This window comes from Lepidochelys olivacea (assembly GCF_965140295.1).
Source record: "Lepidochelys olivacea isolate rLepOli2 genome assembly, chromosome: 7".
Lineage (NCBI taxonomy): Eukaryota > Metazoa > Chordata > Testudines > Cheloniidae > Lepidochelys > Lepidochelys olivacea.
Window position 1 is genome coordinate 83,109,265 of NC_140417.1, and position 15,262 is coordinate 83,124,526.

General features: G+C 40.6%; 1 protein-coding gene across 1 annotated transcript in view; it reads left to right on the forward strand.

Annotated features, from left to right (window-relative positions):
* MACROH2A2 (macroH2A.2 histone) overlaps window positions 1–15,023 on the forward strand; it is a 35,778-nt gene extending 20,755 nt beyond the window's left edge. Inside the window, exons 6-9 of the mRNA XM_084635599.1 lie at window positions 531–630; window positions 6,369–6,458; window positions 9,910–10,084; window positions 14,401–15,023. Coding sequence (XP_084491725.1) covers window positions 531–630; window positions 6,369–6,458; window positions 9,910–10,084; window positions 14,401–14,566 — 531 coding nt within the window. The 3' untranslated portion in view covers window positions 14,567–15,023. The remainder of the gene's footprint in view (window positions 1–530; window positions 631–6,368; window positions 6,459–9,909; window positions 10,085–14,400) is intronic.
* Window positions 15,024–15,262: the final 239 nt, after the last annotated feature.

Consider the following 15,262-nt stretch of genomic DNA (forward strand, 5'->3'; position numbering starts at 1 on the left):
ATCATCCAGAAGTTCAGGTCTGTGTTTCTGCTTCAGAATGAAGTAGGGAGACTCAGTGAGGTTAGGGAGCATGCTCACTGCAAATGAAGTAGTCACAGAATTTAAGAGCAAGTCTCCAACAAACTCTACTTAGTATGTGCAAATGGTGAGTTTCCAAAGCTTATAGAGCTGTAATGTCATTTTTTGTGTGATAATCTCAATATTTCTGTCGTCTTTTTTTTGTTGAGATTGAACAAAGAGAGAAATGAGACTGTAGAATCTGTGGAAGGGCTTTTTAAACTCTCATTAAGGCTTCAATTATTGGTTGTTTCCAGTTCTGTGATTGATGTGTGGGTGGGAATTAGGCCTGGTCTACTCTAAGAGCATATAAAAGTAAAGTTTAAAACTTGGAATCAGACAACTTGACTACAGTAAAATGAATGACCCATGAATAGTCATCTGGCTTCTCTTGTAGTAATTTGGTATGAAAATGATTTCACAGTTAAAATTATTAGTTTAATTCTTTCTACATTCTCATTCTCATCTTGCAGCTTTCTCTGACACAAAGTGACGTCAGCCATATTGGCTCCATGAAAGTAGAAGGCATTGTTCACCCAACAACTGCTGAAATAGACCTCAAGGAGGAAATAGGTAAGGCTCATTCGAAGCAGCAAAGGTAAATCTGGCATTGAACTGATATCTGGTCTACTGGCTGACTACTGAAATTGAATACTCTTTCATTTCTGTCCTGAAAACCAGGCTGGAACTGAGCAGATATTTGTTGGTACCTATTTGCAGCTAATCAGTGACTTGTTAATAATAGCCTACATACAGATGAGATGACAAATGCCATGATCAAAATAGTATAGGTGTGATATCTTATCATTCTCCCTTCCAAGTCAAGGCTTGTTAAATCTTCTGTGGTTCGTAGTATTAAGACTAAGGGTATGTCTATACATACAGTGCTGTAGCGGTGCAGGTGTATCGCATCTGGTGAAGATGCTCTATGCTGACGGGAGAGAGCTCTCCCATTGGCATAAAAAACCCACCTCTGCGAGTGGTATAAGCTACATTGGCAAGAGAAGCTCTTCCACCAGCATAGGGCTGTGCACATAAATGCTTATGTTGGTGTAACTTATGTTGCTCAAGGGGGTGAAATATTTACACCCCTGAGCGACATAAGTTATGCCAACACAGGCTGTAGTATAGACAGCCTAGCTGGTCCTTTATTACTGCCTTTCTTTCTCTTTTATTACTGCCTTTTAAAAGTTTTCATCTTTTTAGAATCCATGGCCGCTAACGCAGTTAAATAATCAATTGTTCTTCAAGTATTTTTCCTATGGGTGCTCCACCTCAGGTGTGCATGCACCTCTGTAGCCCTTGATCAGAGATTTTCAGTTAGCCGTGCCTGTCCAGCCCCTGCGCCCTATGCCTCCTCATGCTGACAACGAGGCTATAAAGGAGTGCGTGGATGAACTGCCCTCAGTTCCTTCTCAACTGCCTTGGTCTGAGATGTAGCCTTGATGTGTCCCCCTTGAGCATGCCTCAGTTTATCTTTCTTAGAATACTTAGTGTAGTTAGTTGTTAGTTTCTGTGTTATTATAATTAGTTAGTACAGTTAAGTAGGGAGAGGATCATTTCTCCTCTCTTTCCCTCTAGGGGACTTGTTTCCTCCTGGCAGGGCATTCCTGGCTTCTCTGGGCTTCAAACGCTGCCTCTCCTGCTCAGAGTCCATACCAGTGAGCGACGGTCCCTCTAAATACTTCCATTGCTTGGAGGAGTCCTACATCGCCAAGAAGTGCAACTTCCATCTTGCCCTCAAGCCCAGGGCAAGGAAGAACAAGGAGATTAAGATCAGACTGCTTATCATGGAGTGCTCCCTTCAACCACTGTCTGAGCCAGGTCAGGAGACTTCCAACCCCTCCCCCTCGGCACCTAGATCCAGTGCCTCTTCTAACTTGGCACAACCTTGTCCTAAGAAAGGGGAGATGTTGGAAGTGTCAGGGAAAACTTCCAAAAACAGGAGCACAGACTCTCATCTGAAGGAGCCAGCTCTGAAAAAGACCAGGTCTCTGAAGAGATCTACAGTCTCTGAAGCCTCAGCTTCTTGGCTTGGTACCATTGACTCAAAGGACTCCTCCTCCGATACCAGCGGGTCCGTGAAGTCCTGGACCTCCAAGGAACAAGACATTGTTCTGAGAAGACCTCATTACCATCTTTGAGCAAGGAGCATAGACACTTGGGACGGGAACCACTGGGTTTGGTCCCAGCCATTGGTACCTTTGCGTTCATCCCAGCTGTTATCTGTGTATTCTGTCCAGCCGTTGGTACCTATGCCTTCGACACCCTTGGCACCAAGCATGTAATATAGAGTCAGGTATCATTAGCATCAACTTTTGTACGCCCACCAATGATACCATCAGCAGCTCTGTCAATGCAGCTACTGCATTGGTACTGATCTCTTACTCAGTACCACAGGAGGAGGTATACAAGGGACCTCTCAATAATGGATGAGCGAGAGTCCCCACTCCTCATGGGTACTGAGCACCTGTGGGTGCTGAGACCCTGATCTCTGGATTACCGCCTCCAGTACTGCAAGACTTTACACCATTTTCTGTGAGTGTTACCCCATAGGAGTTGATGGAGGAAGATAAGGAAGACTTTCAGTTGGTCTCTTCTGTTTCTGTTCAGGATTCTCAGACATGTCTCTCCAGGAAGCCTTTGTCTGATAGCTTGCTATCAAGGGTGGTGGAACCAATCCTGCATGCCACACCCACTTCTATATGGGCTCCGCAGTGGGGAATATTGGCTGTCTGTTAACAGCAATTTGCCAGACCACTGGTACCATCTGATATGGAGGCCAGAGTTGTTCAGCTCTCCCATCCCCAACCTGTCCCCCCCCACAGGAAGAGACAATTGAGGAACAGGAGGCTAAGGTGAATAAGGAGGTTACCCCTCAAACATATATTTCGTCCTGGTCCCTGGATGAGGCCACCGGTCCTTGGGAGATGTTTTTCTTCTGTTTTGGAGGAGGGGACTGTTCTGTGCATTCCCTCCAATGCCACTGATATTAAGGGTGATGAACAAGATCAGATAGGACAGGGTTATCCTTACCGTGCTGACCTGGCTGAGACAAGCTTGGTACTCTTATCTGCTTCACCCATGTGCTCAGCTGTCATTCAAGCTCCCAACCATTCCTCATCTCCTGTCACAGGATGTGGGTCGCATGCTTCTTCCCACCCTAGAGGTTCTCTGCCTAAGAGCATGGCTCCTCGATGGTTCACAGGGTTATAATCCTCCTGCTCTTCAGAAGTACAGCAGGTATTACTGAATAGTAGAAAGACATTAATCTGTACTGCTTACCTGCAGAAATGGAAGACACTCTTCCATTTATGTTGTCACTGCCTTCTGCTTGAATCTGTGTCAGTTTCAGTCATCCTGGATTACCAGCTGGATCTAAAGAAATCAGGATGATCAGTTAGCTCAATTAAGAACCATTTGGCCTTAATATCAGCCTTTTAACCTCCAGTAAAAGGGTTCTCCATATTTGCTCACCCTGTATCATCTAAGTTTGTAAGGGTTTGGGGAATTTCTATTCCCAGGTTCGAGACCCCATCCCAATATGGGACCTCAACCTGGTACTTAAATACCTTATGAGATCTCCATTTGAACCTATGGCAACCTGTTCGCTCTTGCATTTGTCTATGAAGACGGTCTTTTTAGTAGCCATCACGTTGGCCTGAAGGGTCAGGGAGATTGGAGCTTTGATGGTAGGCCCCCTGCCATCTCATGGCGTTCTTTAAGGACAAGATCTCTTCACGTCTATAAATTCTTGCCTGAAGTTCTACTGAAGTTCCATCTCCATCAGTCCATTCATCTGCCTGTGTTTTTCCCGAAGCCACATAGTTCCCTATAGGAATCCTGCTTACATACCTGGACGTTAGAAGGGCATTGGTGTTTTACTTAGATAGGACCAAGCAATTTAGAAAGTCATTGTTTCCTTTGGAGATAGCTCCAAGGAATCCTCAATTTCTAGTCAAGGACTACTGAAGTGGATTTCTGGATGTATTATTGCTTGTTATAAGGTTACCGGTGTTCATCCCCCCAGAGGGTTATAGCACATTCAACCAGATCACAAGCAATTTCTGTGGCACTACTGAAGAATGTACCAATATCTGAAATATGTAGAGCCACTACACAGGCTTCAATACATACATTTTTGAAACATTAGGCCCTGATCCAAGCTGTCAGATTCGAGACAGCACTTGGTTCTGCAGTCCTGTCTTCAGTTCTGGACTCTATTCTGAAATTCCCTCCTCCATTTAGGGATACTGCTCAGAAGTGGAGGACCGATAGGGACATTACTTGAGGATGAGGTTACTCACCTTGTGCAGTAACTGCGGTTCTTCAAGATGTGTCCCCCTATGAATGCTCCACTGCCTGCCCTCTGCCCTCTCTTCTTCAGACTGTTCCTTAAGGGATGTTTGGGTGGAGAAAGAACTCAGCATGGTTTGCCTACACACTCCTATATAGCCTTGGTGTTCAGCACGAGGACACATTGGGTGCATATGCATGCTGAACAGATGCTGTTAACTATAAATCTCCGATCAAGGGCATGAGCACCTGAAGTGAAATACCCATAAGGACACGCATCTTGAAGAACCGCAGTTACTGCACAAGGTGAGTAATCTCTTCATATATCCTTTTCTGTGTTACAATTATTTTGTATTTGCATTTGAAAAAACTCAGAAGGAAATGAAATGTATTCATAATACTTCTTATCATGTCTTTCACTGTAGATCTCACATGCTTTGTAAACATCAGTGTCTTAAGCCTTACACCACTCCTGTGAGATAAGGAGGTACCATTTTATAAGTGCGGAATCTGAGGCACAGGGCAGTGAAGTTACTTGCCCGAGATCAGTTGCAGTCAGGATCCCAGAAATAGGCACAGGGTCAGGGCTTCATATAATCATTCAGCAAGGATTTCATCCCCACTGGCATCTCAACTGTTTGTTTATTTTATAAATTATTGCAGAAAAGTATATATATAATTATAAATATAATTTCTGCTGGCACAGTTTTGCTGATTGTCCACTTTCTCCACCAGGGAACTGAAGTGAAGTTACACAGTAGAGATATCTCTGCCAGTAACCAATGTATCATCTTCTAAATTACTGAACCTGACTTTTAGGTTAGCAGTTTTGGGATATTCTTGGAAAATTCTTGCAAGGCACATTTTGTATTTTGATTAGAATTTTTTCATATACTGTGCACATCTTATTTATGATAGTTTCTAGCATGAGAGATCTGGTTCCCATGCTTTCATCCTTCTCAGGGCTATCTGAGAAGAAAGTACTGCAAACTCTACTATACACTTTTCTTTAAACCTGTACTACAAAAAAGATGGCATATTTTATAGAGAATAAAGTTCAGGTACTTCAAATAATGAAATACTAACTCACTGTACCAAAACCAGTAAAAAAAAAAGTGTTACATGCTGTGTTATTTTCAAGAACTCAAATAATAAGCAGCCATGTTGGACAGTACAAAAAAAGAAAAGGAGGACTTGTGACACCTTAGAGAGAGACTACGGTGCCACAAGTACTCCTTTTCTTTTTGCGGATACAGACTAATACGGCTGCTACTCTGAAACCAGTACAAAAAAGCATACCTTAACTTCAAGATTTTAACAATAAGGTCATTCTGCTGGTATCTCATATTATCGGGAGATGATTTAATTTAATTATGCATATTAAGAACAATGATGGTCAAACGTAACTGGCATTTAGAAAAATTTAGCACGTTTAAACCTTTTGAATTTTCCATTCATGTATATCCTCTCACTTTTTCTTTATTATCATATCAGGAAAAAAATAGAGATGGCTTTCTGTTTGTGATATCAGAATCTCATTTTTACAATATATCCAGATATATCCATATATCCAAATGAACAGGCTTCGAAATTACAAAAATGCATTTTTAAAAAATTAAATACAACATTATTTCCTCTTGGTTGTTTATATACCAACCTCTTTTTGCTGAGTGAAGTAGGAAAGAGGAAATGTTTTAGTTTGTTCAAGGTGAAGAATACATGATCATTCCACATGGTTTAAACATACAGTGTTTATTTAATACATTTTTAGTTCACACATGTTAACAAACATTTATTCATTTGGTTCTTGTAAAATGCATAAATGTAAATAAAAATAAGTATTAATAAAAACAGGCAGTTTAGGGTTGATAAATAAATCCTGTTGATTAAGAGTGAATTAAGATAATGTATAATTTTTGTTCTTGAAACAATTTGCAGTTGTATTTTATTTTTAAAAGAAATACAGTTTGTTTTGTTTGTTTCAAATAAAAGCCTTTTGCTTTGTTTCCTTGCAGGCAAGGCCTTGGAAAAGGCTGGAGGGAAAGAATTTTTAGAAACAGTAAAGGAGCTCCGCAAATCACAAGGACCTTTGGAAGTTGCTGAAGGTAAAAAGGGTGCTATATTATCTTTTTGTATATGTCAGCTTTTTCTCCTCACAAATACTCATTCCTTTCTTCTGCCACTCTGATCTGTTCTTGGGCTAATCTAGGGCTTTGTCTACACTAGGAAATATTTTTTAAAAAATCTCTCTGGTAATGTAGAGGCTCCTATGCCTTCTTTCTAACTGGTGCTAGTACAGCGGACATACCTGGATGAAAGGGAGGGGGCTAGGATGTCCCTGTTCTGTGCCCATCATATGGCTTTGTTTTTTAGCCCCGTGGCAGTAGTTAGGCTGCCTTAATTTACACCAGAGGACCATTTCTGCCCATGTCAGCCCCAAGATTGGGGGAATGCAAAGGTGAGCTTTATGACCTTTGACCTATCCTGCACCCCCAGACTTGCACATTGTGTGTTCCTCAGCCATAGCTAAGGATCTAGCTCACAGTATAATATATTAAGTATAAAAAGAGCAGCAGTTTATAAGTTACCTTGTATTAAACCAATAATATTAGAACTAATAATCAAAGCAGAAGTTTTCTCTTACTGTACTTTAATTCTTTGAATATAATATAGATGTAAATCTTGTGATTATCTTTTTCCTTAAATTGCTATTCTCCCACCCCTGGCACAACGGCTATATGATAAAATATATAATTCTGAAAGAAATACTTGTGGAAATTTTAAAATATCTGTGGCAATGTATAGCTCTGAGCTTACTTTGTGGAGGTTGCATCTTACTTGTGAACAAAATTAACTGATTTATAGGGGTTGAAGATGGAAAAAAGATTATATACAATGTTCCCTACAATACATTTTCTAATACATTTGTCCAATCTAGTGTCTCAAAACCACAGAGACTGGATTCTTTAAATAGTCTCATTTTAAAAATCCCCCAAATAAATAGCCTAGTTTTAAAAGTCCCAAGCAAAGGGCCATCCACAACTACCCTTGAGAGACTTGCTACAATTTATTTTACCTCACTGTCACACTGAGTCTTAAACACTTTTGGAGTAAACTACTTTTTTACCCATTAGCATCAATGGAAAATAAATGGTCTTCATTCAGGTAACCTGTTGCCAGGGAAGATAACAACCCCAATGAAATGAATGTATTTTACCATTTATGTTGTCACATGCTATGCTGGTATTTTTAAAATTGCCACTTTCATTATTTTAGATGCTAATGTATGATACTAAAAGTTTTTAAAATGGCTGGAGCTCTCCTGTAAATACTATGCTCCATCCCAAAGGTGACTGACTGTTTGTTAAGTGGTAGATCAGAAAATTCTTGTGTATATTTTAAGTAGCACCACTCATAGGTAACGTTTCTCAACATTTTCCATTATAATATGAGTAAGGAGTAGAGATGTTATTTTACCTCTGTTTTTGGCACTGTTGTGAATACTGTGTCTAGTTCTGGTGTCTGCAATTCAAGGATGTCGATAAATTGGAGGGTTTAGAGAAGAGCCATGAGAATAATTAAAAGATTAGCAAATGTGCCTTATACTGATACACTCAAGGAGCTCAATGTATTTAGCTTAACAAAGAGAAAGTTAGGGGGTGACTTGATTACAGTGGATAAGTACCTGCATGGGGAACAAATATTTAATAATGGGATCTCTAATCTAGCAGAGATGGGAATAACACAATCCAATGGCTTGAAGTTGAAGCTGTACAAATTCAGACTGGAAATAAGGTGTACATTTTTAACAGTGAGAGTAATTAACCATTGAAACATCTTACCTAGGATCCTTGTGGATTCTCCATCACTGACCATTTTTAAATCCAGATTGGATGTTTTTCTAAAATATAGTTAAGGAATTATTTTGGGAAAGATTCATAGCCTGTGTTATAAAGGAGATCAGACTAGATGATAACAATGGTTTCATCTGGCCTTCTAATCTACAAATAAGACTCTGTTTTCAGTTGCTTACAACTTTGCCAAACTTTATCCATTTCCATGAAGTTGAGTGGGACCCTGGAGAATTGGATTCTATTGCAGCCTCTGCCACGAAGTTCCTATGTGATCCTGGGCGAGTCACTTAAACCAGACTTTTCATAGTTGAGCACTAATTGTATGTTCCTCGTTTTCTGGGTGGCCAATGTGAGACACCTGGTGACAGATTTGAAGAAGTGCTAAGCGCTCACAACTGCAACTGAAGTTGATTGGAACTGTACTTTCAACATATAAAGTGCTATCAAAATATTAAGTACTCTGAAAAATCACCTCCTTGGTGTCTCAAGATGGACATTCAAAACTGTTGGACACTTTTGGCCTTAAACTCTTTGTGCCTCTATTTCCCATATGTGAAATGGGAATAATAAAACTATCTAATCTCAGAGGGATGCTGTGAAGATAAATTCATTAAAAATCTGTGAAACATTCAGATATAATTGAGAGAGCACCATAGAAATGCCCATCAGAAAATTAATAATACTGTATTCAGTACAGAGTTTGAATGATGTGTGTTAAATAAGGCCTGAGACCACAGACTGAATGAGGATAAAGACAAATATTAAATAACTAACCATTCACTGAATGAGGCCCAGATCCTGTGGGAAAAGTATCTGATCATGTAATTAAACAACTGTATCTTAATGTATAGCACAAGGGGGGCAATTAAGGTTGCAAGTGCAACCTTAATTCTGGAACATATCCTGATTTTTGAGTGCTTGATTTTGCAGCCTTAATGTTCTTGTAACAGTTTTCTGGAGTGAACAATAATTAGTGTTGTGAGTGAAGTGCTTTGGGATGGAAGGTGTGATAATTATAAAATGATTATATTAGAACAGGGGTGGGCAAACTTTTTGGCCTGAGGGGTTGCAAAACTGTATGGAGGGCCAGGTAGGGCAGGCTGTGCCTCCCCAAACAGCCTGGCCCCTGCTCCCTATCCATCCCCTCCCACTTTCCGCCCCCTGACTGTCCCCATCAGAACCCCCAACCCATCCAAACCCCCCTGCTCCTTTTCCCCTGACTGCCCCCTCCTGGGACCCATGCCCCGGGACTCCACCCCCATCCAACCCCCCTGCTCCCTGTCCCCTGACTGCCCCAACTCCCTATCCACACCCCCACCCCTAACCGCCCCCCAGGATCCCACCCCCTATCCAACCTCCCCATCTCCTGACCGCCCTGCCCCATCCAACCGCTCCCTGCTCCCTGTCTACTGACTGCCCCCTGGAACCCACTGCCCCTAATCCAACCTCCCCGCCCCCTTACCATGCTGCTCAGAGCGGCAGGAGCTCACAGCCACACTGCCACACTCCCTGGCAGGAGCAGCAGGCCAGAGTGCTGGCGGTGCAGCAAGCTGAGGCTGTGGGGGAGCAGGGACAGCTGGGGAGGGGCCAGGGACTATCCTACCCAGCCGGGAGCTCAAAGGCCAGGCACGATGGTCCCGTGGGCCGTAGTTTGCCCACCTCTGTATTAGAAACTAATCATCGCCTTTTCTTTATGTATTAGCTGCCCTCAGCCAGTCCAGTGGACTAGCAGCAAAGTTTGTGATCCATTGTCACATCCCACAGTGGGGTTCAGACAAATGTGAAGAGCAACTTGAGGAGACTATTAAGAACTGCTTAACAGCTGCAGAAGACAAGAAGTTGAAGTCTGTGGCTTTCCCCCCTCTCCCCAGTGGCAGGTATGAATCTTTACCCAGAAGAGGCTGATATATTATTGCAAATTGACAGCATCTGTGGCAGGAAGGGGGATTATTATAGAGGCCAGATTCTACTTCCATTGAAGTCAGTGGCAAAACTCCAGTTGACTTCAGTGGTGCAGGTGAAGGCACAAAGTGCTCTTCTTGAGTAAAATGGTATGAAGTGTCATTTTTGCGTGCAGTTATCAATAAAAAAATCTTTATAATAAATTATGTAGAACATAATCTAATAAAAAGGAGATTCAAATCTAGTAGATCAAAAATTGGGCCTACCAACTATGCTTTGTGTTGTTGGTGAGTAATTCTTACTCTCTGGGCCTAATTTACAACTGCGTTACTTCAGTTTTATGCTACCTAATCTCACAATGGTGTTTCTCACTATAAAACTGTTAGCTTCAATGCCAGCATAACTTTAGACATAAATAATAGTGCACCAAGCACCTAGTCTGCTTGAGCATCCTATGCCTGAGCAGTTTGATAGAAGAAGGTAAATTTTGGTTTGTTTATATAGGTTTTCCCAAGAGCACCCATTAAACCAGATAGTGGTTCAAAATCATTTTTTAGATAAAAATTGTTTTGTGTTTAGAGTGTGATTCTGCTCTGAAAAGCAACTATAAAAATCATTGTGGGATTGCAGGTTTGTTTCCCAAAAATTTGTAGATCAAATATGCTTGGTTGACAAGTAAAAAGCAGTGTTTTGTTATTTTTTTAACTGCCTGCCCACTTACCACTTTGGAGTCTGTCAGTAACAAAGCTTATGCAAGCCGATTTAAGCCTTCAGTTACACTTATGCAACGCTGCTGGCTACAGCAGATGCCCTTAGTTACACTTGCACCATCTTTTATGTTTGAGTTCGTAGAGCTTTAAATGATTGGACCAAAGTAAACGATTTTGTTGGTTACTGACAAGAAGGAGTAGACGTTACCCTACTCTTTCTCATTGTGTTGGCTCTACTGTGTTAATAGGAATAAAAAAAGTAAAGAAAATCTTATTTTTACTCCTAAAATGAGCAGATGTGTCTCTGAATGGACAGAAAGAGCTGATCTGATAAGTAATGTGCTATTTTTACATAATCACTTTTCAAACTAGGATCATATTTTTAAGGGCTCAGGATATAAGAGTAAATGGAAATGGAATAAAATTTTAATGCATGTGTTGTTTCATTCGCTGTTTCCGTCCTTGGTTTGACTGTGTTTTAGTCCAAGTCAGGTTTGATAGGTCAACAGTGTTCTCTCTTTTTATTATTAAATTGTAGGTTTTAAAATAAATTTGATTTATAGTTTTCAAAATAGTGTAATCTCCATTGTGACCCTCTTCTTTAGAGTGCTTGTTCATTATATTCCATGCTTGGTGCACATGCACCCCATGCACTCAAGATTGGAGTTTTTGGCCAGTAGTGTCCATTGGGGCTGCACATGTGCCGACTGTCCTTGTGCTTCTGTCCTAAAGACATAAGGGGCGGAAGGGCCCAACTGCCACTTCTCACCATTCATGGCTGTGAGACGGAGCCCCCAGTGTCTCCCTCTCAATGTATCACTTGTTTCATAATCTCTAAATGTAATAGATATTTATTAGTGTTCATTAGGATAGTTAATGTTAGTTGGATAATTACCTGCTGGAACATTCTGAATAGGCTTTCTTTTATTGATAGTTTAGGAAGTTTTTATGTTCCTTCTTTATTATTTTCCTCACTGAGATCTTTTTCCTGTTAGTGGCACTTAGGGATATCTCATCGTAAATCACATGATTTTAAATATTGCCTCTTTTGTGAGACAGCAATTCCTGTCTCTGCTGATGTCTTTTTTGTTTGGGGAATCCCATATCTCCAGTAAATGCTTGGTGTACCAATCTTTTTCTAAAAGGACTTTAAAATCTAGGGAGGCAAATCTAAAAATGATTTTATTAGACTGCTCCATGGGACCAGCCTCTGATCTGGGCACAGCTGGACAAGTTCCATCATAATCCAGAAGTGCTCCAGTGAATTATGGATCCACTAGATTCGAGGCTCCATCTTCAGATTCCAGTAGGATGATTATTAAGTCCTCAGAGGAAAAGGAGCATTGCTGCTTTGCTAAAGTGAAAGGTAGATCCTCTCCGGGAACTTCTAAAAAGATGTCTAAGTCTACGTACTGCTCCCATTCAGAAGAGACTCCATAGCCCAAATTGGGTACTGTGGGAGCTTAGAGGGAGAATGGTGTGAGACTTTGGTATTGTATGGCAGCCCAAAGTTAGCTGCCTCAGGTACTCAGACTAGAGCATCAGAGGTTACTTGAGCACCGAGTGTCAACCGAGAATTGCTCCAAGTGAAAAGGACCCAAAATTCCTTGACTTATTTGGTCATGAGTGTTTCTCTACCATCTTACAATTCAGAAATTTGAATTATCAAGCATTGTTGGTTATGGTTTTTTGAACTAAAACAATTTTTTTGGATTTTACTGATAAACTACGTCAGGAAAGCAGAGAGGAATTTAAATTTTTAGTTACAAAAGGAGACTTAATAGCTAGAACATCCTTACGGGCACCTCTAGGCGCTTCTGACCCTGCTTTGCAATCCACAGCAACACCAGAAATTATGGGATGGGCACCCTGGCTCCAAAGTTCTGGCAGACAACTGTGGAGAATCTTCTTTTTGAGGGCTCAGACCTTCTTAGCTTTAAGACTGTCGATGTGCTCCACACATGAAGAGATTCCCAAATCACACTTCACTGTCTTAGGATTCATATACCTGGTACTACGAGAAAACAAGTTCCTGAGTTCCCACCCAGGGTAGTTTCAGACTTCCATTTGAATCAAATGATCTGTCTGCCAGTATTCTTTCCCAAACCGCATTCTAATCAAGGAGTGTCTAGGTTGCACACTTTACACGTTTGCATGTCCTCAGCGATTTGCTTTCAAAGGACCACGGCCTTCAGAGCTTTCCCAAAATCATTTATAGCATTAGCTGAAAGAATGAAAAGGTCAACTGATTTCAGGCCAGTGTATGGGTTTCAGGGTGTATTAAGCTTTGTTATGAGTTAACTAGTTTAGAACTCCCAATTATATTAGAGCCCCCTCTACTAGGGCACAGCCAGCCTCTGCAATTCCTTGTAAATCATTCTCACTTTGGACATCTTTAAGGCAGCTACTTGGGATTTAGTACATAATTTTACCAACCATTACTCCATAGTGGAAGCATTGAGGTCTCATGCTTCCTTTGGCAGAGCTGTGCTGCAATCTTTATTTAAATGGACTCTGAGCACCCACCTCCACGCATCAGATCACTGCTTGGAAGTCAACAAGAATGGAATATACATGGACAAGCATTCGAAGAAGAAAAGTTACTTACCTTTACAGGTAACTGGAGTTCAAGATGTATTATTCATATGTATATTGCCTGACCCACCCTCCTTTCCCACTACTATGGAGTCCTATTGCACTGGGATTCTGCAGTGGTGAAGGAACTCAGTGGCGAAGGAACTGAGTGACGGTTGGGCCCACACCATCCTTTATGTCCTCCGTATGGGAGCATGAGAACATGCAGGGCACAGGCGCAGCCCCCACAGACACTGCTGGCCAAGACACCAATCTCACCTGCATAGGGAGCATGCACACCAAGAGTGGAATATATATGGACAAACCATCTCAAGTGAACTTCAGTTACTGAAAAAGGTAAGTAACTTTTACTTTCACTTACTCTTAAATTTGAGAATACATCCTGCTAAACAATCAAAGGAACTAGTCCTGAGAATTATATCCATACCAAGTTCCAGATTTCAAACATTTTTGCTGTAGTTTTGTTCAAAGGAATGTTAGGGATTTTTGCTGGCATTTTTTTGAGAGGAGGAGAGAGGGGGTGTTTGGGTTTGTTGTTTCACAGCAAGAAAATATTTTTTTCACTCCCCTTTGAGTGGGAGAGGAAAAGTTGCTTGAACTTCTATGTCTGGGAAAAAAAAAAATGTAGGCATAGACCATTGATGGAAAAGGTCAACCCTAAAAATGAACATTTCAGAAAGATGTATGAAAACAAGTGATAATTGAAACTGTTTTGCAACATTATAGTAACTGTTGTTGGCGAGTATAATAGTGTAATTGAGTTCATGTTGCGATGAGAACCTAGAGTTTTATTTCTTGACTTGTGTGTTTTATACTTGCAACTGGTGTTGCTTTAATGCAGGATTTCTCATGTAATAGTATATAAACACTCATTTTGAAAATGCGTTTTGTTCTTTTCAGTGTCATGAGTACAGTGTTTCCATGCACAATTAAAATGACTGAATTTGAGACTAACTTCCATCTTTTCCTTTGCTTCTGCTGCATAGAAACTGCTTCCCAAAACAGACCGCAGCCCAGGTGACTCTCAAAGCCATTTCCACCCATTTTGATGACGCTAGTTCTTCCTCCTTGAAGAACATTTACTTTCTGCTCTTTGACAGTGAGAGCATCGGAATCTACGTGCAAGAAATGGCCAAGCTAGACACCAAGTAGCTATGACAGCCAAATGAAGCTTTATTTTTCAACATAAATTTGAGTAGCATTAAAGAATTAGAGGTGGGTTTTATTTTTAAAATGTGGTGAAGAGGGGGAATGTTAGTAGTTTGATGTTTTGTGACTTAATGGAGAGCTTTGCTATGAAGGAGAGGGTTTAGTCTGTGATTAATTCTTGCTAATAGATACCCCCTACCATTTTATATCACCTTCAAGAAATCTTGAGTAGTTAATTTGCCAGCTCTCTTCAAAAGTTTGTTTAAATATGTCTTGCTTTTTTAGTTTAGGACTCATTTTAGATTTGTAGCTTTGAATTTTACACACACACAATTCTTTGTTCCCCTTTCTTTTTTTGAGGGTGGATGGCAAAATGTTAATTTTTTTTTGTCTACATTCCATGTTGGAGAGAGAATTTTAAAGATGTACTAGGACCTTCTATTTTGTTTTACCCCATAATAATCTCTGTAATTACTGAGAATATTTCATCTTTGTTTTTTGTTTTATAAGAAAAAAGAAAAGAAAATGTGTCCAGTGTATTTATTATAAACCGTACCCTAATTACAGACACTTTTGCCTTAAAATGAAAGTCAACAATACCCCCAGAGTGTGGAAATATTTGACATATGAATACTTAGGGTACAGATAGTACCAAATCTGTGGCCACAACATACTTCCATATAAAAGACACTGAATTCG